Genomic DNA, 27,737 nt, shown 5'->3' on the forward strand with positions numbered 1-27,737 from the left:
AGACAATATTTGCTATGTGAAAGCATCATATGTTGAAGGCAAATCAGGGCCAAATATGCATGTGGCTAAATTAATGATACAAAGTATTCTTTCCTGCCATACAAATATGTCTATGGACATGACGATGAAACATGATAAATTTAAACTTCCAATTAGGTAATACTCATTCTGGAAATTGAGACTGGACCCTTGTTTGCTTTGTGGATTTTAATGATTAATTTACAATAAAAACAAAATCAAAAAGTAAAGAATTTAGATATTCAGAGAAACATTGGGATGGAGACAATGGTAAAAGCAGAGAGAGTTAAAATCGGTAAGATGCTCCTTAATAATAGGTTTCTGTTGATGCACTCAATCATAATTCAACCAATCAGTTGAATTATGTCAACCTAGGAATTTTAAATTATATGATTTAAATTTCAATTCAGTGGCAAACTCAACCCTTTATTCCAGCCTTAAAGAAACTTAAAAACAATATTACTTTAGATGTATCAGGACAGGAGTGGCTGGCATTGATGAAAATATGCTAATGTCCATAAATGATTATGAAAAATTGGGATCATCAGCATAAATAAGATGAAGTGAAATTCATCTGAAGCTATTGAGGTAAAATAAGGAAAAGATTATCCAACAGACATCTCCTCATCTCCATGGCACAGTATAATTGCAAAAAACAAAAAGTTATTTTATCTCAGTGTCACAGTTACAAGAAGCTTTGCAGAATAATTGAACTGATGGGTGGCTGCATCCAAGATACTTTATTTGTGTCTCACAGTTGGTGCGTTCATCAAAGAAGAGACATGGGTTAGCTGCAAGAGAACAGTGTCTTTATAAAATATTGTCTTTTAAAAACATCTATTATTTATTTATTTAAAAGATTGTGTGATATATCCTTCTCCCCCTACAACACACACACACACACAGAAAGATCACTTATCAACTGGTTCACTTCTCAAATGCCTGCAACAACCAAGACTGGACTACACTGAAGCCAGGGGCCTAGAACTCAATATGATTCTCCCACATGGGTGGCAAGAACCTAATATTTTAGCCATCATCTCTTGCTTCCCAGGATGCAATTAGCAGAAAGCTGCATTGGACAGCAGTGCCTCAATGTAGAATGCAGGCATCCCTAATAACATGTTAACCACTGTGTCAAATGCCTTCCCTCATAAAGAGCAATTTTATCAAGAATAGTTAATTAGAGGCTAGTGTTGTGGTATAGCAGTTAAGGCTCCTGCCTGCAATGCCAGGATCCCATATGGGTGCCAATTTATGTCCCAGCCACTCCACTTGCTATCCAGTTCCCTGCTAATGGCCTGGGAAAAGCAACAGAAGATGGCCCAAGTGTTTAGGCCATAGCCACCTATATGAGATAGCAGGATAGAGCTCCCTACTCCTGCCTTTGGCCTGGCAAGGCGCTGGCTGTTGTGGCCACCTGGGGCATGAACCAGGGAAGGGAAAATCTCTCTTTCTCTGTCTTTCCCTCTCTCTGTGTAAATAAATAAAAAATATGAATAAATTCAAAAAATAAAATAAAAATAGGCAATTACATTACATCAGTATGAGGTAATTAAATATGAATGTAAAATAGATGATAAGTTAAATGACATCACCTATGAGGGAAAAGATAGAATTCTTATCTTGATAGTTAACAGGCATTTTCATCATAAAATTTTTAGGTATACAACTTAGCACATTAACGATGGATCATCTTTTCAATATACTGTCATTTTGAAACCATCAATGTTATTAGCAATATAAAATAAAGCAATAAGTTTCATTCATTAGTTTTTAGTTTATATAATATTGTATAATTTAATATTAAAAATTTTGCTTTGGATTATTAGAAGTAATATATACTTGATGTAAAAATTGAATGAAAAGCACATATTAAAGTTCATTTTAATTAACCCTAATATGATTTTTTCCAGCTTCTTCTCTTCCATAAACACATGCCTAGGTACATATCAAGTATATTCCAAAGCTGAATTATACACCAAATTTTCCAATTACTATGAAGAGTCCCAATGTATTAAACATTTATTTATTTATTTATTTATTTATTTCATATGAAAGGCAGAGACACAGAGACAGAAGTAGAGAGAGATATCCCAGTCTCTGGTTCACACCCCAAATGGCTTTAACAGCTGAGGCTGGGCCAGGCTGAAGCCAGAAGTTTAGAACTCAACCTGGATCTCCCCTGTGTGAGATAAGTGCCTATCTACTTGAACTTCCTCTTAAGGCGTACATTAGCAAGAAGTTTGGGTGGAGAGTTTAGCAGGGACTCAAACCTGCTAAACCAAGGTACTTTGATAGGGGATGTTGTAGCAAATGTCAGCTCCAAGATATTCAACATTTTAGAATTGTGGTAATGGCTACGAAAAATTCACTAAAGCATCCTTTAATCCAAGTTTCACTTTCAAAACTAATAAATAGATTTTTATATTTGGAAGCAAAGTTAACTAATTTTTCTTCCTCTTTTAGGATATTTTAAAAAATTTATATGAACTCCTGAATCCTGATAATGTGATTGTCAATTAAAAATTTCCCACTATTTCCTTTCTTTTTCGGTTATAAAGGTTGATCACAGTAAGCTCACAACACTTTTATAAGTTTTACACTTACTTTGGTGTGTTTTTCTCTATTATTTTATCCATATTCTTCTGTGACATATGCTTTCCCTTTCCTAAAATATTAAACTGACTTGCAGTTACCCAGATGGTTATAGTATATTTATTAAGGTAGAACTGGTGAGGGGTGAGTGTCATATTACTACCTAAGCCATTGTGTAGCTGATAACTTACACCTGGCTTTTTTCCTTATGATCAATAACTGTCAAGGTTATTACAACTCATTTTCTTTAATCAGCTTGTTGCTATCCCCACTTTATTCTGTTATACAGTATTCTGGGCATAATGATTTTTTTTTCTTTAGAAGTAAAATATTTTTCTTTGAGTCTATAAGATGTTTTACAGCATCTTTTCATTTATATTTTATTTTTACAATTGTCTCAATTTTATGACTAGAATTGTTTCATATATTATATTTGTATTAAATGGATTGTATTTACATAGCCAAGTCTTAAATTTCTATTATAATTTTTGCTCAATATATCTCACACTTGGAGTCATATATTTCCTTAATTTCTCATTTACTTAGCGATGATAAAAGGTACTCCACTTGGGTGCCCATCATATGTCTTCTATGTCATAGATAGGATCTTCCTGAGTAATAGTTCTCTCTTTCTTACTTTCCTTTACTTCTATTACATGACACAGCAGACATTGATTTTTTTCTTCTGGATACAGAAACAAAACAGAAAACAAAGCAAAAATCTACTCACTCCTCATCCTTCTCTCCCAAAGCACAGACGATTATTTGCCTTTTTAAAAAGAGAGATGTCTTTCTCCAAGTACACTTCTCATAAATGGAGTATAAAAAGTAAAATTGAGAGCAAGAGAGAGAATGAGAGGGAGAATTGGTAGTGGGAGAGAAAGAAGGAGGAGGAGGGGGAGGAAGAGGAAGAATGAGAGAAAAAGAAGAGGATAATAATATATTATCTGTACTTTAAAAGCCATAGAGACTCAGTAAGGTTATGGAAAATAAGCCTTCTTGCCTTCCGACTGAAATTCCTGGGATTTTATTTTGTTACAGACTTATGAAATTCTTCTAAATCAACTTTATTCTAGGGATTAAGGTTTTATATTTTCAGGGAGGCTCTTAAAAAGGAACTTTTTCAATCTATTGGAATTAACATGTAAATAGATACCTATTTGGTTAATACTTCACATGAAATGAGCTATACTTATGAAATAAAAGGCAGTCCTGTAAAGGAGCCATGAGCATCAGATAAGTTCTCACCTCACAGGTGTTTCAAAGGAAACAGAAGAATACGGATCCCTCCATTAGAAAAATCAGGGCACAATAAGTGGTTTGGCATTTAGGGGGTCCTAAAGCAGTCTGAGAATACTGATAAGCAAAGCCATGCACCTTATTTATAGACTGCAATAAGTAGAGCTCACAAATGTGTTAAAAGCAGAGACAAACTGCACTTACAGCATTTTATCCAGGTTAACCTTCACTAATCTTTTGAATAGAAACTCGAGTTCTCACACCTGCACATACCATTGCAACAGATTAAATCAATGGTCTGTGGTTACTATGGGGATAGGGGAAAGGTCAGGAGAAATGACATTGATATTTCCTGCAGTAAATTTGAGATAAAAGTTGTAAAAGCAAAAGTGTAAGATTGCCAATGATTAATATAAACATGTTTCCCAAATTAATGGATCAAATTTAAGCAAATTAAATTTATAATACTTACTACAAAGTTTATCATCACAGTGATTTGGACAGTCTCCACAAGGGGGGCCCTCCTTATAAGGCAAATAAATTGTCTCAGGATCGTTTCCCCTTAAAGTAGAAAAAAGTAAAAAGTTGTCTAATCTATCACCATAAAATATAATTAAACATTTACTCACTGCCAAAAACCAATTTTAAAATCTAATTGTGCAAACATACTTATAAATAACTAGTGACATTTTTTAAGATGAGTGCAGTATATCTAAACACAGACACAAACAAACATGATTTTTTAAGTACATACAACCAGCAACTTTGGTGTCAATAAAATATTTTTCAGGCAATGTGCACCTCTCTTTGTACACATTCTTCTTGTACTTAGTAATTTTGGATTGTCAAGTTCTAACAATAGGAGAGCTTTAGAACCAACCACAGTAGGATGCTGTTTTTCATTAACAATGTGTTTGGCAGGCCATTATAAAAAAAAAAAAAACATGGCTCTTTTACTTTTTCATTTTAAAAAATGTTGTTAACATGTAACACTTGTACACTTTATGGATAATAAAACATTTTCAATACATGTGTACAGTGGAAACTATCAAATTATTTGGTATTTTTTCCATTCTCTTATGTTTTCTTTATATTTGAAGCCTTCCAATTCCTGTCTTCTAGTTTTTTATAGAGCATATAATATATTTTTTGCCATCTATAGCCACCCCTCTATACTGTGGAACACTAGAGTATTTTTTTTCTTCTTAAAGTTTTATTTTTTTGAAAGGCATAGTTACAGAGGGCAGGCAGGGGAAGAAATAGAGAGAGATCTTCCATGAGCTGGTTCACTCCCTAAATGACCACAATGGCTTAGACTGGGCCAGGCCTGGAGCCAGGAGCTTAGTCTGGGTCTCCCATAGGGGTACAAGGGCCCAAGGAGCTGGTAATGCCTTCCCAGGTGCATTAGCAGGGAGCTGAAATGGAAGTGGAACAGCTGGCAGCTGGGGCTCAACTGGCACTCATGTGGAATGCAGGTGCTGCAGGCCATAGCTTAACCCATTACTTCACAGCACTGGCTCCAGCACTAGAGATTGTCTATCTGCGTTTGGATACTTGTTGTCCAACTTAACTTTATCCCCATGCCCCTGATCCTTCCCAGCCTCTAGTAAACACTATTGTTAGTTTAGAGTGACTTAAAATTCTACATAGGACATAGTTCCTAAAAATGTTAAGAAAATATCTTAAATTAGTTGAAGATGTTCTAATTTCATGAGAAACTTGATACAGGTTAGTGATTTGTGTAGAAACATACATGGTTTGCATAAAAGAGAAAAGTATATCAGCATGTATAAAATGAAATAAAATACAGGGGTATGGGCAAAAAATAGTAGATGAAAAATTTCCTATTCTGAGCTACTTGACATTTGAGAAAAGACAATTCTTGCCTGCAGCTGTCTAAAAACAAAATGTAGATAATTTTTGGTTCTTAATATTACTTAAACAAAAAAATACATGTTCTAGTTAAAAAATTTTAATCTGATATTTGTACTTTTGACATCTCAGCTGTTAAAATTTCACTTTACAAAATAATCTCTAATTTCAGTAAGAGACTTAATCAGAGGCTTGGATTAAGGTTGGGCTGAGAAAATTCTACATGCACAGCAATCTCTGTGTTTTATTTTTCTTTTTTCAGTATTAATTGAGGTTCACAACAAACCACAAACACCTACAAAATGTGCAAGTGATGTGTTGTAGGTTCAGAGATGTTACTGTATTCAGGATAAATTACATAGACAAAACAATACCAAATTTTTTTTATAATACCAAATTTTTAACTACCAAAATTGGATATAACAAGTCCAGACAATATCTCATATAGACACATGCAGTTATTATTCAAGTAGTCTAGTGAATCTGATAGTAATATTGGAGACCCCATTTGAAATTTAAATATTTTGTCATGTTATCAGATAAATCATGATCACAATTCACGCTGAACAACTTTTTCCTTGATTGTGTTACACACACAAGAGTCAGTCATATCACACAGGCTTATAATACCACAGTATGGAGGAAAGTCTTATACGTTTACCTAGAAAATACATATATCCAAACAAGACATGCAGACCTGTCATCAAGGGTCATCAGCAGAAGTGACATCAAATTGGAATTTTTAGTCAAATATATACTGCTCTGAATAACCTTGCTTTTTTGATAACTATCACTGGGGTCATCAGGTAAGGCCCTGCAGTTATCCTTGTCTTTATTGTGTTTCATAACCAAGTAAAAGGGACAGGGAAGCACTTATTCTACTCACTGAAGCAATCAGAATCACCTCTCTAGGATTTGTAATCAACATCTGTGAGAGAATCTACAACATGCAAATTTAATTTCTAAATGGAAGGCACATGAGAGTGCTCCAAAAAGCTCATGGAAGTGAGAATAAGATGTTTATTTTAGTGAAAAAGAAGTTTGAAGTTCATGTACAGTTTTTTCATAATATGTATTTCCCAGGAACTTTTTTTTTTTTTTTTTTTTGACAGGCAGAGTGGACAGTGAGAGAGAGACAGAGAGAAAGGTCTTCCTTTTCCGTTGGTTCCCCGCCCCCCACAATGGCCGCTGCGGCCGGCGTACCAGGCTGATCCGAAGCCAGGAGCCAGGTGCTTCTCCTGGTCTCTCATGTGGGTACAGGGCCCAAGGACTTGGGCCATCCTCCACTGCACTCCAGGGCCACAGCAGAGAGTTGGACTGGAAGAGGAGCAACCAGGACAGAATCTGGCGCCCCGACTGGGACTAGAACCTGGTGTGCAGGCGCCGTGGGCAGAGGATTAGCCTATTGAGCCGAGGCGCCAGCCTTTCCCAGGAACTTTTAAAAGATACCTCCATATGCTAATTTTGTAGCTGGAAAGCTAAGGGTAGGGAAGAATACTTGGTAGTTTTCTATTTGTTTCCTTTTAAAGACTATACTGTGCTTTGGTCCTTCTTAGTCTCCCTTGTGGGTTGCAGGGGCTCTGCTTTTCCAGGAACGTTACCAGGAAACTGGATCAGAAGCAGAGCAACTCAGCTGGCATTGTGATGTAGCAGGTTAAGCCACTGTCTGCAGCACCAGCATCCCATGTGGGCACCCGTTTAAGTTCCAGCTATTCCACCTCTTATCCAGATCCCTGCCTATGTGCCTGGGAAAACAGTGGAGTATGGCCCAAATGCTTAGGACCCTGTACCTACCCACATAGGAGACCTGGGAGAAGCTTCCGGCTTGAACTTGGCCCTGATATGGCTGTTGTGGTCATTCGGGCAGTGAACCAGTAGATGAAAGACTTCTCCCACCCACTCACCCACCCCTCTCTCTTTCTCTGTAACTCTGCCTTTCAAATAAATAAAGTAAATATTTCTTTAAAAAAAGAGCAGCTTAACCTGCTGTGCCACAATGTCAGTCCCAACATTTCTGCCCTTGAATTCTAAAAATATTGCTGTTTTGTTGAAGTAAATATCATTGTTTCTTTGCTTAAATTTGCTCAAAATAACCTTGCTTCTTTGTATGCATTACATCTTATTGGTTTTCCTTATGTAATAACTCCCTGAAGAATCAATGACAACAGCAAAACTACTGGTAATTCAGTTTGAATGCTTATATTCTACTAATGTGATATTATTTTATTTAGTAAAAATATGCTATAAAAATATAAAGACATGTATGTGTGTTTACATGTATTGCTAAATACCATTTATCCTTAAGATCTACACAATTGAGAAAATTTTTTTTTCCTTTATAACTTTTGAAAAACTAGATTAGGTTTCTTTAGGGGTATACATTTTCAAAAGATGTGCGAATCCAGTAACACATACTCATGGCAATAGTGACAGATGTAGAGATAGTGATATATCCTTTGTTGTCGGCACACTGCAACACCACAGCCAATGAGGTAAGAAGTGGCCCAAACAAGCTGTAAAGACAAAGGGATTATTTTATTACTCATTTTATATTTATTACTTATTTGATATTAAATGCTTAAAATATCAATTTCACCCTAATTAGAAGCGCGCATATTTGCTTTTAGGTTTGCTTTGAGCTTGCTCATTAAGAAGTCCTAGAATCATCAAGAGTCCCCTGTATCTAGAAAATACACAAACACATACATGTACATGGTTACCAATGACAGAAACCATGTGGGATAAACCAAACCATGTGGACAGAATAGGGTGGGTTGAAAATAGGTGTGTCTTCTCTATTTATTAACAGTTTATTTGTCTTTGGAAATACGTTGGATACTTCTAATTTAAAACACTCCATATCCCTTTTTTGTGGGGTACGTCTACCATACACCCTACACAACAAACAACTCAAAATGGATCTGGGATCTAATTCTAAGACCTGAAACCATAAAATTACTTGAAGAAAACGTTGGGGAAACATTGCAAGCTATTGACAAAGACTTCTTTGATAAGACCCCAATGGCACTGATAATAAAAGTAGAAATAAGCAGGATTACATCAAAGAAGATTCTGCACTGCAAAGGAAACTCAGCAATGTGAAGAGACAACCAGCAGAATGGGAGAAAATATTTGCAAACTACATATCTGATAAAGGATTAATATTCAGAATATATAAGGAGCTCAAGAAACCCAATAACAACAAAACAAGCAATCCAGGTAAGAAATGGGCTAAGGATATAAACAGGCATTTTTCAATGATGAAATAGACACATGAAAAAATTCTCAGGAGCACTATCAGGGAAATGCCAATAAAAATCCCAATGAGGGTTTAAGTTTACCCCTGTTAAAATGGTTTTCACACAGAAGTCAACAAACAACAAATGCTGGTAAGGATGTGGGGAAAAAGGTACTCTAATCCGCTGTTGGCAGGAATATAAACCAGTACAACCACTGTGGAAGACAGTATGGAAATATATCAGAAATCTGAGTTTAGACCTACCATATGACCCAGTAAATTCCCACTCCTGGGAATTTACCCAGAGGAAATGAAATCAGAATATGAGGGTTATCTGTACCTCCACGTTTATAGCAGCTTAACTCACAATAGCTAGGTTATGGCATCAACCCAGATGTCCATTAATTGATGACTGGGTAAAAAAATATGGTATTGTATACACGATGGAAGATGAAGATGGAAGAATGAAATCCTGTATTTCTCAACAAAATGAATGCAACTAGAGATCACTGTGCTTCGTGAAACAAGCCAGTCCCCAAAAGACAAATATCATATATTATCCCTGATCTGTGGTAACTAATATGCAGAGTACAAAAAGTGTAATGTATATGAACAAAATTGACATTTTGAAGTTTGATTATTATTTATAGCCCTTGCCTGTACTCTTGAGGAACAGTGATCTTTCTACTTACTACTTGTTGAATTCCTTATTTATTGGAGAGTTAAGCTTGGGACTGTAAAGAAAATTTGAAGCATGTCATTGTGAAGATTACAAGAAAAACAAGGAAAGAAAGAAGGGTGGGAGAGAGAGAAGGAGGGAGGGGAGGTTGTAAGTATCATTATGTCCTTAAGACTGTATATCTGAAATGCATGAAGCTTGTTTCCTTTTTATAAAAAAATTAAAATAAAAATTAAAGAATAGGATGATGTTCAAAATGAATAAAAATATTGCCATTTTATACATGAAATGTATATACACATTCTACTCATTTTTCAGATCACATTATCAAGTCTTTTCTGAAATCATTACAAGTCTATGTCAACCATCCATAGCTCAATGTGTTATTGGATTTAGTTGATTTATTAGATCTCACTAAGAAACATGAATGGCTAACATGAGCTCTAGCTCATTCTCTCCTCCTTGCCAACGGTATGTGGAAAATTAATTAACATAAAGAAGGCTGTTTGGTCATTACATGAAATCAAACCATGGAGGGACTTTTCTTACTAAACAGAAAATATGCATAGTGTAGGATGAGTTGGCTTTCAAGGCAAAGTGACCCAGGCTGAGTTCCATCTCTGCCATTTTCGCTGGATGGTACTTAGCAGTTTGTGCCTTGGAGTTTCATTTTCTCATTGGCAAAATGGGATGAAATTAGGCTGCACTCAAGTGATTGGAAGAGGAAATGCTTTCAGTAAGTGTGGTCACTCCTTCTCCCCACTCCTCGACCCTGCATAATACTGGATGGGCTTTCTCTCAGCTAGTCCTGGAGATTTTGCTCATTTTCTTTTCCTGTTCTTAATAAGGGTAGTTTTTTGTGTGATTCCCTTTAACAATTTTTTTTTCTACACAGAGAAAAGCTTTCACGGGTGCCAGTCTCTCTCCTTACCATATGGCTTTTAATTGCCTGCTAGTAAAAGTAGGTCTTTGCTTATAAACATTTTATGGGGTAGACTCAATGTTTGTAGTTTCCTCCTTCATTCTTCTAATAAATATATATTTCCCATATGAAACCCTGTTAAACACAAACTAAGGGAGCACATAATTAGAAAGATACTTTGATGATGAAAATACAGTAGAACATTTTTTGTCATGGCCTTCCTATACGTTAATTGGTAATGAAATGATTAAAATTAACCTATTCATTCACTCTTTCAATTCATATTCAAGAGAAAACTTGAAGATAGAACTTTTAGAATTAGGTCTAGAAGCACAAATAGTTTCAGAAAATTGGTTTTTATTGTATGAAATTTTTCTATGGACATATTAATTCATTCACACAGAGCTACAGACAATTGAAAAATGTAACTATTTAATAGTCTTAGATTATGACCAGATAAAGATGAGTTTATTTGATTGTTTTCTTAATTTCTTAGAAGCAGGCAGTGGAAAAAATCATTTGTATAAAATATGCTTTATTTTTAAAGCAGCATTGATTGGGTTTGAAGGAAGCAAATCAACATTGAAGATGATGGAATTCTGTTACTATGTCTGGTGACAGGGCTAATATTTTTGTGATGTATTTAGTAAATCTAGTTAACCTTTGTATGTATAGAAGATAACAATAGAAGTCATAAATGTGTCAGATTTTTACCTTTGTATATGTTTATTTTGTTTGTATCCTCTGATCACTTGTAAGAGTACATTATGATTAAATAATGTAATATTAATATTAATACTAATATTAATAGCTCCAGGGTTCCTGGCTCATACATTTTATGTTCAAAAGTATCAATATTATAAAGAAGAAAGCTACTTGCTAAAGTTTTATTTAGGATATCTCCATTGATATCTACAAGTGATTAAGTCTATAATTCTTTTTTTTTTATCTTTGTCAACTTTTGCCATCAATTTTAAGTAGGTTTCATGTCAAATATATTTTATTTTAAAATTTGTGAAACTTAACAGTGAACATATCTGAGTTTATGTCTTTGGGAACAACGGCTGTGGGTGACCCTGTGCCTGGCTGGGAAACTGCCTGCCTAGCACATGCAGGAGGTTAAGAGGGCATGTCACACCATGCCTACTGGGAAGGACCCTATGACCTGACTGCTGGTATGCAGGAGGAGCCCCAGGTGCATTTCCCCCACCCCTGCTTCATGTTACAGGGCCTTGTAATTGTCAACCAAGTAAACAGCTCCTGGTGTGGCCCAGACCCATAAGGACCACCTGGTAGGCTACATAGGCTACGTGACCTTTAGGCTGATGGAAGTGTAGAGGTGCCTGTATCGGCTTTATCCTAAAGAATTAGTATTGCCCTGAACTAGCTACTCCCTCTTTGCATGCCATTTAAAAGTCTGGACCTGATTGTTAATAAATGGACATGTTCACTGAAACTTGTCTCCTGTGCTTCTTGTCGAAGAAGGCCATTGCCCCACTGTCCCGACACTGCGGGCCTCACAGGACAAGTCCCAAAATGGCTGCTTTCCATTTTATTTTTATAATTATTTTTAAATAAGCTGTTTCATTCTCCATTAAGAGCTGGGACTGGTCCAAGCTAATGTGAGCAGCTCAGAAATTTTTAAAGGTCTTCTACGTGGGTGGCAGAGGTACGACTACATGATCTACTACCTGCTGCCTAGTAGAGTGCATATCAGAAGGATGTTAGTAATGAAGCTGAAATCCAGGCACTCTGCCATGTGATGTATCCCAAGTGGCATTTTAATCACTTTGACAAACTACTCACCAGTTTATCCATGTTAAGTGTTTAAATCTTTAGAATATTTGGCTAATTCATATTCTATTAGAAAATAATGGATTTTTTGAAGCAGGGATTACATTAAGTCACTCCTTCATGACTTCTCACTTCTCACAGGGTCTACTTTTAAGGCCTGATTTTATTTCTGTTCTGAACTCTTTCCACTCTACTATTAACCATGTTCTTGCCTTCTCTCATATCAATAATAGGTAATCTTAAAGTGAAATTCAGAATGCCTCTTTTTAAAAAATCTTAAAAAGAATAAAATACATAGAGATAAACTTAACCAATGACCTGAAATACCTGTATACTTGAGATTTAGAAAATATGTGTGAGAGCAATCAAAAAAGGAAGCAGAGCAAGATGGCAGCTAAGATGTCCAAGTGTTCCTCTTGCCACAAAGGTAGCAATTTGAAAAGCTGTGCATACCAAATACCTTCCCAAGAGCTAGAAAATGGAGGTGGAAGACCACAGTGCCTTGTATTCATATAATAATAGGAAAAAGACATATGAAAGAAGACACAAGGAAAGAGTTATTCAAAACATAGTTGCTACAACTCCAAAGAATATAAAATAGAGATACCTCCCACTTGGAGGATGGAGAGGATACTAAATGCAGACCTTAGACTTAACATCCAGTATTAGGCCCACCAGGATACCTGGTGATGGACAGAGTCCCACGGCCCTTACTTCTAAGAGTGATCCTGGATGCTATTTTGCCTTAAAAAGAATGAAATCCTAACACATTATAGAACATGGATGAACATGGATTTAAAATATGCTAAATGGAATAAGGCAGGCATAAAATGGTAGCTATCATATGACTCCATTTATCTGAAAATAGAATGATCATTGCCAGAATCATGGGGGAGGGAAGAATGGAGCAACACTGTTGAATGCAGAGAGAGTTTCAATTTGAGGAAGATTAAATTGTTCTTCTGGGAATGGTTGCACACCTATTAGAACATATGTAACACTACTGGCCAATAATCATGCATAATTTTAAAATGGTTACAATGACAACATTGTTACATACATTTCACCACAATAAAAATAAAGTTGAAAATGAGGAGATGCTCTGTATTACAAGGAACTCTCATTTCTAGCTGACAAATGAGTGTATATTTTATGACTTTGTGATTTTTCTGAAATATCATATGAATAAATAAGGAAACTAAGGGATTAAGCATCTTATCTCATTCTGTTCAAAATAATATCAGGAACTAGGTAAGTTTAGTCAATATTGCAATAAGAGGTAGGATGATTTTCAATTGTTTCTTTCTCACCATTCCCCCACATGATTATAGTTATTTAACCAATGTGCGTTCTTGCCTTCACAGGTTACCTGAGTGTAATGCCGAGTTACTACTTCATCTTGTGATATATATTCTCCATATTTGAAATTTTTAGACTCATTGTACCAGATTTCAATTACGTGGGACCATGAGTAAGGAAAAGGTGCCAGATGAATATTTTCTCCACAAAAGGTATCTGAAAGGAAGGAATTGGACTAGGTCATATTCTTAAAAAAATTGGAATTATTATACCAGGATATTTTTCTTATTTTTATTCTATGAAGTCTCCACTGATTAGCTAAGCAAATCTTATAAAAAGAGGTAAAATTGATTGTACCCCTGTCGACAATCTTCTTTCTCCTTGAGAATGAGCAGGTGGTGCTCAATTTGTTGAATAGTAACCGTAGAAGATGATGAGCAATCTTTGAAATCACATGAATCAACACTGCAGGGTTTGCTACCTTTTTTATTTTATTTTATTTTATTTATTTTTTTGACAGGCAGAGTGGACAGTGAGAGAGAGAGAAAGACAGAGAGAAAGGTCTTCCTTTGCTGTTGGGTCACCCTCCAATGGCCGCCGCAGCTGGAGCACTGCGGCCAGCGCACCGTGCTGTCTGAAGGCAGGAGCCAGGTGCTAATCCTGGTCTCCCATGGGGTGCAGGGCCCAAGCACTTGGGCCATCCTCCACTGCATTCCTGGGACACAGCAGAGAGCTGGCCTGGAAGAGGGGCAGCCAGGACAGAATCCGGTGCCCCGACCGGGACTAGAACCCAGTGTGCTGGCGCCGCAAGGCGGAGGATTAGCCAATTAAGCCGTGTTGCCGGCCCACGGGTTTGCTACTTTAAAGCTTAAACCTATGAAATAGAACGGGTTCTATGGCTGGAAAGCAGCCACACACTGATTTCATTATGCATGGACATTGCAATAAACATTTGTTGATTTAAGCATCAACTGATTGTATGGGTTCTTGATTGAACATGCATTTTGAGAATAATCTTTCTTTCTCTGGGTCAGGGAAGACCCACGTTACTAATTCACTGCTCAAGAATATTAAGCAACAATTCCCAATAATCTGTAGCTATGGATGATACATGAGTACTTATTAATTATTTTATAATAAAAATATTCTTAGAAATTAGATATAGTGATATCTAATTGTATAGAAACAACTAATTGTTTTTTAAACTAGTATGATTAATCTAATTCTCTATCATAAAGTAGGCTCATTTTTAAGTACCTAACAGTATTCCTCTAGGCAGCACATCGGAGTTGTATATGATACATTTCCTAGATATAAACACTGGCATTCCAAAATTAAAGCAATTCCAATGGTGATATAGTGGGTAACTATATGTAAGAAAAAGATTCTAATTATCTAGTTGTACCTAACACTTCTAAAACTCTGAGAGCCTTGATTATTTTCTCGTGATGGTAAAAGAATTTAAAATTTCACATATTCAGATTTTAAATGTTAATTACAATGGGACAATTATCTTTATACACAATTCAGTGCCACTCATGGGCAAGCGCAAATACAGACTAGATGACTCAGTTTACTCTTTCTGGATTACTTCACAATCCCTGTTTTCACTGCGTGTGTGTGTGTGTGTATGTGTTGAGGTAAAATAAGTTCTATTGACATATACCTACTTGCAAGTCTCCTGTCAACCACATCACTTTCTACAGTATCACAATACTTAGACACAGTTCTGGCATTTTTTGCAGGCTCTTCACCCCAACTCTGCAATAGGAAAAGAAAAAACATATTATTTAATTACCATTCCATGGTAAAATTCTAGTTTGTTATTTCAAAAAATACAAGAATTGGAAAGATATTCCAATTCTAGAACTGCATTAACTATGCATTAACTAAACATTTGAGATACATACATACTAAAAGTGAAAGAATAGAAAAAGATATTTCATGCAAATGGAAATCAAAAGAAAGTAGGAGTAGCTGTACTCATATCAGACAAAATTGACTTTATGACAAAAACTGCTAAAAAAGATTAAGAAGGTCATTATGTAAGGATTAGGGAATCAACACAACAATAAGATGTGACTATTGTAAATGTACATACACCCAATTTTAGAGAATCCAATTTTATAAAATAAATGCTAACATATACAAGGAAACATGAACTCAAATACAGTATTACTGAGGGACTTCAACACCCCTACTTTCATCAACAGGCAGATGAACGAGACAACAAGTAAACAGCAGAGCTAATCTATACTACAGACCAATAAACATATACAGATGCAGAATAAACATATTTTCATCAGTGCATGGAACATTCTATAGGATAGACAATATACTAGGTATAAAACAGGTTTCAACAAATTAAAAATATTTAAATCATATCATGTTATATTTTCTGATCATAGTGAAAGGAGGCTGGCAATTAAAAACAAATGAAACGCTAGAAATCATACAAATAAATGGAGACTGCACATTATGCTCTGAAATTAACAGTGAGTCATAGAAGAAACCAAAAAATTCCTTGAAATGAATTAAAATTAAAATACAATCTATCAAAACTTATGGGATGGAGCTAATGCAATATGAAGAGGAAAGGTATAGTAATACATATCTACATAAAAAAAGATATCAAAAGGACAATCTAACAATGCATCTCAAATCGATAAAAAAAAATCCAAAATTAGGAGGGGGAAAGAAATATTAAAAATTAGAGGAAAAATAAGCAAAATAGAAATTTAAAGACTGTACAAAAGATCAATGAGATGAAGAACTAATTTTTTGAAAAAATAAACAAAATTGATGAACCAATGGCACAACTAACCAAGAAAAGTGAGAAAATATTCAAATTAATAAAATCAGAGATGAAAAAGTAGATATTACAACTGATGCCCCAGAAATATAAAAAATTATGAATTCTTATGAATATGTATTTGCCAAAAAATTGGAAAATCTAGAAGAAATGGACAGATTTCTGGACATATATAATAAAACAAAACTGAAGCATGAAGGCATAGAAAGCTTGAACATACTAATAATCAAGAATGAGATTAAACTGGTAAGAAAAAGTCTCTCAACAAGAGTTAAGTACTGATGGCTTCACTGCTGAATTTTACTTACTTTAAAGAACTAACATCAATTATTCTCAATCCAATCAAAACAACTGAAAGGGGGGGAACCCTTACAAACTCTGTATATTGCCAGCATTACCTTAATTTCAAAACCCAAGAAATATGCAATCAGAGAGAGAGAGAGAAAGGGAGAGAGAGAAGATACTATAGACCAATATTCAATGAATACAGATGCAAAAATTCTCAACAAAATATTAGCAAATCAAATCCAACAGCACATCAAAATGATTATCTACCCTGAATAAGTGGGATTCATCCCAGGGCTCAACAGATGCAGAACAATAAATGTGAAATATAATATCAACAAAGTGAAGCATAAAAGACATAGTATTGACTCAATAAATGAAGAGAAAATACTTGGTAAAGTGCAATTGCCTTTCATAATAAAATTGTAAAAAACATGTGCTTGGAAGGAACATACATCACCATATCAAAGTTAATATGTGACAAACCTACAACAGACATCATATCGAAAGAAGAAAAGCTGGCATCATTTCTTCTAATATCTGAAACTGGACAAGAATGTCCACTCTCACAGTATTATTGAATATAGTTTTAGAAGTTTTAGCTGGAGCCATCAGGCAATCAATCAATCAATCAATCAAACACAGATAGGAAAGGAAAAGCTCAAATAATCCCTGTTTGCAGATGACATAGTTCTTCATTTAGGGGAACCAAAAGACTCCACCAAGAGACTACTAAAACAGGTGAGAGAATTCAGCAAATTTGTAGGACTCAAAATCAACACACAAAAATCAATAATATTGTTATACACCAACAACGATCTGACTGAGAAAGAATTTATAAGGTCTGTCGCATTCAAAATAGCTACAAAAATTTAAATACCTTGGAATGAATTTAACCAAGGAAGTGAAAGATCTATGCAGTGAAAATTGCAAAATATCAATGACATAAATATAAAAAGACAAAAAAAAAAATGGGAAAATTCTTCCTTGTCCATTGATTGGTAGAATTAATGTTACCAAATTGTCTATGTTACCCAAAGCCATTTTCATTTTGAATGCAATTTCCATGAAAATCCCAAGGATATTCTTCATAGAAGTAGAAAAAAAAATCCTAAACTCAATAATTTGTAAATTGGGAAAGACTGTATTAGAAGAATTAAATGAATTAATGTAACAACAAAGTGCTAGAAGAATGTCTGTAGAAAAATTATATGCATGTAAGCTATGGCATAAGAATGTCCATGACTTATTGATTTTATTATTTTGTTCAGACAATGTTTTGGATTTTAAGGTGGCTAAGACAAGAATTTCAAAATCGCTTTACAAGTCCCTTATTTTCTCCCATCCATCATTTGCAGGAGAAAGTTTTCCACTGGCGTCTCCCTCCAGAACCTACACTGTTTCCAACCCTTGCTACTCTGGGCCAGTCCAGGGTTCAGGGAAGTAGGCTGAGGTTGCCCATAAACAAGAGAGCTGTTGCTGGATAATAAATGTAAGGCTTATCAGCTCATATGCTTAGGTCTTCCCTAAAGTTATATTGTAGAAGAACACCCTGAGTTTATAGTAGAAAGGCCATTTCTCTAAGATTTTATGGATTTCAAAGACTAGAAAATAGATTTGCCTGTGTTTTTTTTTTTTTTTAAACTTAGATGCACGAACTGGCTTATAATATGGACATCTTAACTCTCAGATGAGTGTCTTAGCATTTGCCCATTGCAGACAACCATGAAAAGCCTAGTAACTTGTTAATACAGGTCTTCTGTGTGTACTATCAGCACCTGCATCATCTGGGAGCTTGTGATGCAACTGCATCAGCTGGAACCTATGCCAGATTCTTGGAGAATAAGGCGTAGAAAAGTGTGCTGTCTCGTGGTTCTTCAGGTGCTTCTCAAGCAGGGTAAAGCTGGAGAAGCCCTGTTCTAAGGCATATGAGTGAAGCTAGACTGCCTGGGTCAGTACTGTTTCTCTGTTGCTGGCTGTATGATTGTGGGGAAATTACTTACCTCCTACAAGCCTCTGTTTCTTCTGCTGCTGCCGTTGGTCTGCCATGACCACACGAATGTCCTCAGATGGAAAGTGCACAGAACTGAATAGAAACTCAGTGAACACCATTACTATCATTGTAATCACTCATGCACTGTTGTGTTTGCTTACCATCTTCACCATGTTGCTGGCTGAAGGAACTACTTCTCTCCTTATCTTGTTGTGCAGATTCACGATCTGTTCTTGGATAATTGGTGATTCAGTCAAAAGGCTTTTAAATCGGGCTCTAGCTGCTTTGTACTGTTATTAGAAAATTATCAATTATTGATACTTCTTTTGAGAGGATTTTGTCACATATATATATATATTTTTTAACTTTTATTTAATGAATATAAATTTCCAAAGTACAGCTTATGGATTACAATGGCTTTCCCCCTCCCATAACTTCCCTCCCACCTGCAACCCTCCCCTTTCCCACTCCCTCTCCCCTTCCATTCACATCAAGATTCATTTTCAATTCTCTTTATATACAGAAGATCAGTTTAGTATATATTAGGTAAAGATTTCAACAGTTTGCCCCCACATAGCAACACAAATGTCACATATATTTTTTTAAAGATTTATTTATTTATTTGGAAGTCAGAGTTACACAGAGAGAGGAGAGGCAGAGAGAGGAAAGAGAGTGATCTTCCATCCAATGGTTCACTCTCCAGATGACCACAACAGCTGAAGCTGCGCCGTTCCGAAGCCAGGAGCCAGGAGCTTCTTCCAGGTCTCCCACGAGGATTCAGGGGCCCAAGGACTTGGGCCATCTTCTAATGCTATCCCAGGCCACAGCAGAGAGCTGGATAGGAAGAGGAGCAGCCGGGACTAGAACCGGTGCCCATATGGGGTGCTTGCGCTTTAGGCCAGGGCATTAACTCATTGAGCCACAGTGCCAACCCCTTGTCACATATATTTTTTAAAGGCCCACAGACAATGTGAACTTACTGTTTGAATGAACATTGATCTTCAGTATTTTCAAATTTACATTTCTCAGTGTATTAGATTCCATTTTCCCATGGTCAGTTTTGAATATTTTAAAAGTTATTTATTCAAAAGGCAGAGTGACAGAAAGAAGGAGAGACAGAGAAATAAAAGATCTTCCATCTACTGGTTCACTCCCCAAATGACTGCAACTGCCATGGCTGGGACAGTCCAAAGCTAGGAGCCTGAAACTCCACTCAGGTCTCCCACATGGCTTATAGGGATCTAGGTACTTAAGCCACATTCTGCTATCTCCCAGGCTGCATTAATAGGAAGCTGGATTAGAAGCAGAGTTTGAACCAGCATTCTGGGGTGGGGGCATCCCAAGTGGTAGCTTAACAAAATGCCCACTCATAGTGTTTTTGTTTTTTGTTTAAAGGCACAGTGATGCGGGGGGCGGGGGAGAGTGAGAAAGAAGGAGGAGGAGGAAGGAAGGAAGATGAAGAAGAAGAAGGAGGAGGAGGAGGAGGAGGAGGGAGGAGGAGGAGGAGAAGGAGGAGGAGGAGGAGGAGGGAGGAGGAGGAGGTAGGAGGAAGAGGAGAGGGAGGGGGGGGAGGAGGAGGAGGAGGAGAAGGAGAACTTCTATCCACTAGTTCACTCCCCAGATGGCTGTAAAGGCCAGGGCTGGACCAGGCCCAAGCCAGGAACTTAGATCTCCATGTAGATCGCCATGTAGGTGGGCCATAATCTGCTGTTTTCTCTGATACATTAGAAAAAAACTGGATTGGAAGTGGAACAACCAGGACTTGAAATGGCTCTCATAAGTGATACCAGAATTAAGAGCAGTGGCCTAACCCACTGTGCCACAATGCTAGAACCCGTTCCTAATTTTGAGGATTTCTGAGTGTCACATTGATATTATACTAGTCTTCAGAATAAGAAGCTGATATGTCTGTGACCAGGGTTTTTAAAACCTAGAATTTATATTCTGGGCCATGTTGAAGCGTGTTTTATTGGGCAATAGGAACCACAATGGAGTATATCTTGAAATCACACATTTTACTGAATGACTTCCCTTCCTTGGCTCATTCTTCACCCCACTAGCCTCCAAGCAAGACTGCACTTGCTTTTCAAATAAGCCACTTGCACTTGAATCCTTGTCTAATGGTATGTGTCTGGGAAAATCGATAATCAGAAGTTCATTATTCTGTATAAAGCCTCAAATATTATTCACTCAAGGCTTTTTTTTTCTTTCTCTTGCTTGTATGGGAAAACATCAGTATCTGCAGGTGTGTATGTAAGAAAATATTAAAGAAAATAGAAATTCACCTAGAATTGTTATTTTTAATTTGTTAACATTTTACCCTAATGCTCACTAAGAAGAAAAATATATAACCCAAACTCTCTAGGTTAGCACTGTTTCTGAAACATTTTTGTTTGTGAAACATAACATGTATCCTATACTTTTTTAAGTGACAAAACTGACATAATATAATTTGCCTGATATATGCTCATTCCCCAGTTACTACAGGACTGTCAGAAAAATTCATGAACGGATACAATTCCAAATTATACCTTGATCAAATATAGAAATAGTTATTTGCCACTTGTTTATTATTTTCATAAATTCACTTATTTATAAGAGATGGAAAGAGACTGAGAGGAAAAGGGAGAGGGAGAAGGAGGGGAGAGGGGGACGAGGGGAGAGAGAGAGAGAGAGAGAGAGAGAGAGAGAGAGAGAGAGAGAGAGAGAGAATCCCATCTACTAATTCACTTGCCAAATGCTTGTATTGGACTGCTGCTGAGACCAAAGTTGAGAGCCAGGAATTCAATCCAGTCCTCCCACTTGGAGGCAGGGACCCAATTACTTGAGCCATCAGTTCTGGCTCCTAAATTCTGTATTATCAGGAAGCTAGAGTCAGGATCCAAAGGCAGGTATGCAACACAGGCATTCTAGTGTCTAAACTGCTAGGCTAGATACACACACCTGTCACTAATTTTACAAAAGTTTTAGAGTGTTGAGAGGGCATAAACAGGGACTCCAGAAGACCTCTCTAGAGACGGTAGCTTTGGATGTAATTTCCTAAAAACATTTTCTTTTTTTGACAGGCAGAGTGCACAGTGAGAGAGAGAGACAGAAAGAAAGGTCTTCCTTTTCCGTTGGTTCACCCCTCAATGGCCGCTGCGGCCAGCGTACCGCGCTGATCCGAAGCCAGGAGCCAGGTGCTTCTCCTGGTCTCCCATGCAGGTGCAGGCCTCAAGGACTTGGGCCATCCTCCACTGTACTCCCAGGCCACAGCAGAGAGCTGGACTGAGAGAGGAGCAACCGCGACAGAATCCAGCGCCCTGACCAGGTCTAGAACCCAGGGTGCCAGTGCCGCAGGTGGAGGATTAGCTTAGTGAGCTGCGGCACCGGCCCCTAAAAACATTTTCATATGGTGCCATTTTCTACTCAGTAAGTAGCTCTGGGCTAGATTAGAGAAGAGATTTGAGATTCAAAACAATCTACATGTTATTTTGGATTATAACTCATCTTACTCTTCTGAAAACCCTTGCTCTACTGAAAGTCATGTCATTTACTTCTGTCTCCTCATCCTTGTCCATTTATTTATAATTTCCCATTGTGATTTCTCTGTGATTTCCTCTTATGTATGGAAATTGGGTCTCCTGAAAAATTCATCCAGATTTCTGCTCTCCAAGCTGCTGTCTTTAGCCATTGAACTCTTCCTCCTTTAAGTTTCACCTTCGATCCCTTTCAGCTTCTCATTTCTATGGTCATCAACTATATTTCATGATCATTTCAAAATACCACAGCTCTCCCAGATAACTAGGTCAAATATTCCTCTGCTCAAAATTTCCTATCTTCTAAGTTGCTAAAATCAACCCCTCTGTCTTCAACATAAGCTAGTTTTCTAGCTCATTCTGCATTTTCTTTTTTAGTTCCATCTGGTCTTTTCTTTGTGCTATAATATGTCCTTTTATACCAACAACTTTTTCTAGAATTCTGATCCATCATCTCTCCACTCACTTCTAGAAATATTTAACCTGGGAACATGTCAACTTTGGAGAAGAGAACCAATTCTCCTGGGAGCACTGTCAGTTGAGCACTGTAAGTAAAATACTCCACAAAATGAGAAACATTGATTATCACTCCAAATTAGCATGATTACCCTCAAATTTTTCCTTCCCTTTACTGTTCAATTCTACTAAATAACCTGGTAAGTGCATTTACTTTTTCTAAAACACTATTATAATACTTATGTACTCTCTCCTATTCACATCTGTTTCTCTCAACAGATTGATAAATACCCTACTCTCCACAGTAAGTTGAAGCTATTAAGGGACAGCAGCTTCATCTTCTCTTGCCTAGCCCACCAGGCTACGTGTATCTGCCCATGTTCTTTTTTCTATTTTTGGGGTACTAGAGAATGGTTCATTTTTTCTAAAGTTCAGTTTCCCACAATCATTTGTATCATTCCATTCTTTTCTACCTTTCATAATCTCATATTACTCTTTTTTGTTCACATTAGGTTTATCTTCAATAACCCACTCTTCTTAGGTAATTCTAATAGTGTCTAATCATGATCATGATACTTATGTCTTAAAATAAACACCTCTTCCTTTACCTCCTTTTCCATTCAACTACTGTGCCATTTCTCTGTTGCCTCACCCTATTAAAATTCCTGTGATGATTGTTGACCTTAGCTTTCTACAATTGGCCACTGTCTACATGACAAAGTTTTGTACTCACCCTCCTCCCATTATTCCATTACAATAATAATTATATATCAGAATTGATCAGATCTTCCTACCAATCCCCTGCCCTCTGCCCCAAAGGAAATAAGCAATGTTTGGAGAAATTTTTGGTCATTGTGATGAGAGAAGAATGCTCCTGCCACCATGTAGAAAGATGCTAGGGGGCCGTGGCACACTAGGTTAATCCTCCACCTGCGGCTCCGGCATCCCATATGGACTCTGGGTTCTAGTCTCGGTTGTTCCTCTTCCTGTTCAGCTCTCTGCTGTGGCCTGCGAAAGCAGTGGAGGATGGCCCAAGTGCTTGGGCCCCTGTACCCTCATGGGAGACCAGGAGGAAGCACTTAGCCCCTGGCTTTGGATTGGTGCAGCGCCAGCCATTGCAGCCACTTGGGGAGTGAACCAACAGAGGGAAGACCTTTTTCTCCGTCTTTCTTACTCTCTGTATCTCTGTCTGTCAAGTAAATAAATAAAAAAAAAAAAAAGAGGCTAGGGATGTTGCTGCCCAACTTCTGTAGGGCCAAAACACCCCACCACAACAAAGACTTATCTCATGCAAAATGTCAGCAGATCTGCATTGAGAAACTCTGCATTTAAACAATTCCTAGTTAGATGACTGGCCAAGCTCAATTTGTATTTACAATATTTTTTAATGCCTGTATCCTGCCTGGTCTATTGACAGCTGGATCCTTTACCAAAGTTCCAGTGGAGACATACACTTTTTCGTGGTATGAGGGACATCATTTTTTCTTCACTGTCCTCTTGCCTATCAGACTTCTCTTCCTTCATCTGAAGAGACATGCTTACTTCTTGACTTCCACCAGCCTCTCAGAATTCATTAATACTTACTGCCTTTACACTCTCTCTCCCATCCCTTATCCAACTCTTCATAATCCATTCTACAGTCATCAATCAGAGTAAAGACTTCCAAAGACAGCACAATGGAATCACTTTTCTGTGGGAAGTCTTTAACAGAATATAGCTGTTAGAAGACACTTTATTTTCCGACTTCTGTTTAGGATATGCTTCCATATTTTTCTCTGTCTTAGTCACTGGGTTTTTCTTTCAGTTATCTCAATGTGCCAACTTCCATCATGCCTTAGAACATTGGCCTTCACATGTCCTTTTGATCATATGCACTGTTAAAGCTTGTAAGGCCAACATATCCTTTGGATTTCAGATCCACTATTTAGGCCTAAGGAAGATCTCTAATCACCTCAGATAAGACCAGTTGTGCCTGTTAACTGATCACAACATTGCCTTCAAAGACCTATTTGTGTATCATCTACCAGTTTCTTTTAGAAAACTATGTATCTTGGGAGCCTACCAATTTCCATTCAATGAGACACCCTGTTTTCTTGAAAACTTTAAAACTGTAGGACATTTAAAATAAGATTCAAGTCTGGTAGCCAGTCCATATATTTTTGACATGGAATATAGAAACATTAAAGCATAGAAATATTTTTATCATCAAATTGGAACATCTGACTATTTATTTTACATCAGATTCATGTTTAAGATTTGTGAAATAAATTAATGTTTGAGTTCAATGTATTTTTTTAATTAAAAATTCTCATGCCTTTATGCTATGAGTAAATTGTTTACAAAATGTTATGCAAATATCTCAATAATTCTCTGTTTATAGAATGTACAATATACAATGCCTTCCATTTTTTCATATTTATGTTTTGGATTCTTGGTTAGTAAATCAATCAGGTTTTGTTCCCTTGAATGAGCGGATTCCTAGCAATCTACATTTTGCTATGGGCTTTTAATGAGTGATACTGATTCCCTCTTATTCATGGCAGTCTACCATAGGCTGTCTCCTAGAACTTGAGCTAAGTGGTCTTCACTCCCTGTTTGTAGGTTTTATAGGCAAAGATATGTTTCTGACTATCTGCCTTTCTACTTTTCCTCTGGAATGGTGGAGATGCGTCAGGTTAGCTTTTTCATTCTGTGATGCCTGATTGCCCTTTCACATTGGATGGAGGTGGGGAATAGGAAGAGAATCTGAGGGAAGGAAGGGGAAGTTCTTGTCAAGACTCTAATTCCAGCTTGTCAGAGGTTGCTAGGTGATGGACAAGAATTCCATCTGGTCTATCTTTGGGGAACAGCTATGAGCAACATCATCCAATCACAAAAACACCAACCCTATAGCCTAAGGCATTTGGTGTTTCTTTCATCAATAAAATTAAGTGCCTTCCACCTTTACTTCTCTTACCTGACCTATGAAACTATTCATAAAAATGAAACCAATAATTTTCTATACCAAAGCCATTAACTTTGGCTTGTCATAAAAGCATTCTGGGTAAATTTATATGTATACACACACACAGAGACACACACACACACATATATATCTATATCTTTATGTTATTGAGATTATTTAAAGGTAAATAATATTGGCTGATCATAAAATATTAGGGAGCTACACCATTCAGTATTTTGCTTCAATTTTGTGATTCTTTTGGTCCTTATGTTACTAAGTTGTGTTATTCAGGACTCATATTTTGATTCCCTTGCTAGAAGTACCTCTCACCACTGTCTTTTTTAAAGATTGCATTTATTTATTTGAAAGTCAGAATTGGAGGGAGAGAGGAAGAGACAGAGAGAGAGATTCTCAATTTGTTGGTTTACTCCCCAGATGGTCACAGTGGGCAGGGCTGAGCTAGGCCAAAGCCAGGAGCCAGGAGCTTTATCTGGATCTCCATATGGGTGGCAGTGGTCTAACTACTTGAGTTTTCCCCAGGCCATTAGCAGGGAGCTGGATCAGAAGTGGAGCAGACATCGGGCTGGCGGTGCGGCTCACTAGGCTAATCCTCCGCCTGCGGCGCTGGCACCCCAGGTTCTAATCCTGGTTGGGGCGCCACATTCTGTCCCGGTTGCTCCTCTTCCAGTCCAGCTCTCTGCTGTGGCCCAGGAGTGCAGTGGAGGATGGCCCAAGTGCTTGGGCCCTGCACCTGTATGGAAGACCAGGAGGAAGCACCTGGCTCCTGGCTTTGGATTGGCGCAGTGCCTCAGCCGTAGCAGCCATTAGGGTAATGAACCAATGGAAGGAAGATCTTTCTCTCTGTCTCTCTCTCTCTCTCACTGTCTAACTCTGCCTGTCAAAAAAAAAAAAAAAGGAAGTGCAGCAGACAGGACACAAACGTGATGCTGGTGTCGCACACAGTGGTTTTATCTGCCACATCACTATACCGGCCACTACTCTGTCTTTAAAGTTGGAATTTTTCCTTTCTGTTAATTTCGATGCATTAGTTCTTGTTATAGTGAAGAATCTTATAGTGCCATTGAAGTATTCTGAGAATACTGACTGCCATGATTTGATCATGATTTGACCCTGATCTCATGCAGGAATATAAAACCCAAAGTCAAATTAATGGTAGTAAGAGAGTGGAAACTTAATCAAAATTTGGTATAGTTGAGACTTTTGGGGGACTGATTAAGATTGGATTAGATCATCAAAATGGAACACTCACGATTGAATTCCTGATGAGAATTTCATAATGAGAGAGTGAAGGAGACAGATCACAGATGATAGTGACAGACGGACACATCCATGCACTGTCTCTTGCCCTATGAAGCACTGCACACATTGGGACTTTGCCAACAGGATCGCTGTTTCCAGAGGCTGAACCAATGTGACCCATCCAATCTTGGATTTAGTACCTCCATATCTGTGAGGCAAAATAGCCTCTCTTCTTTATAAGATAACCTGCCTCAGGTATTTTGTTATGGTACTAAAGGGCTTGACTAATACATTTAACTTGTCCGGGAACTAACAAACAAAAAAACTAAAAAAAAAAAAAAACGTTGTTTCCTGCATGTATGAGTTATGAATAGACCATAATGAAGTAGTTCTTATGCTACATTATTGGTGTTTCAGTTTTTATTTTCTTATTATTATTATTCACCAGAGGAGTTATAACTAAACAGGCATGGTCCCATGAAACTATGCACTAATTAAATTTGCTTTAAAGTCTTCCTATTTCCTCATCATCTAACATTGACTACATGCCTTTACGTCACTATAATTTTATTCTTTACTCTGTTATATGGTATTAAGAATGGCACTTGTGTAATAGGGCTATTGTGAGAAATAGAGGAGTAATTGATGAATCATTGTTATAACTGTGCTTATAGCCCTTTTCTTATAAAGGGTTATATCTTATCCTTATCTATAAAGTAATTTTGAAACATAATTATTTCATACTCTTAAAGTCAAAACAGGCAGGAACCCAGAAGCAGCAGCCAAAAACAGGATGTATTTCATTGCCAT

At 37.1% G+C, this 27,737-nt stretch overlaps 1 protein-coding gene across 1 annotated transcript; it reads right to left on the reverse strand.

The window, feature by feature from the left end:
• Window positions 1–681: 681 nt before the first annotated feature.
• On the reverse strand, window positions 682–27,737 carry CRISP1 (cysteine rich secretory protein 1). Its single transcript, XM_062187525.1, has 7 exons — window positions 27,672–27,737; window positions 18,911–19,039; window positions 15,330–15,420; window positions 13,730–13,875; window positions 8,143–8,240; window positions 4,328–4,416; window positions 682–809 (listed from the first exon to the last, which is right to left on the reverse strand). Exons 1-7 carry the CDS (start codon window positions 27,735–27,737, stop codon window positions 682–684), a joined length of 747 nt encoding a protein of 248 aa, XP_062043509.1.

The sequence above is a fragment of the Lepus europaeus genome, chromosome 3 (assembly GCF_033115175.1).
Source record: "Lepus europaeus isolate LE1 chromosome 3, mLepTim1.pri, whole genome shotgun sequence".
Lineage (NCBI taxonomy): Eukaryota > Metazoa > Chordata > Mammalia > Lagomorpha > Leporidae > Lepus > Lepus europaeus.

Coding starts and splice junctions, on each gene's coding strand:
- CRISP1 (XM_062187525.1), bottom strand. CDS start 27,737: ATGGCAATGAAATACATCCTGTTTTTGGCTGCTGCTTCTGGGTTCCTG. Junction 4,417..8,142: donor ATCTGTCACTATTGCCATGA/GTATGTGTTACT, acceptor TTCTACTTTAAG/GGGAAACGATCCTGAGACAA. Junction 810..4,327: donor CTGTGATGATAAACTTTGTA/GTAAGTATTATA, acceptor GTTCTCTTGCAG/CTAACCCATGTCTCTTCTTT.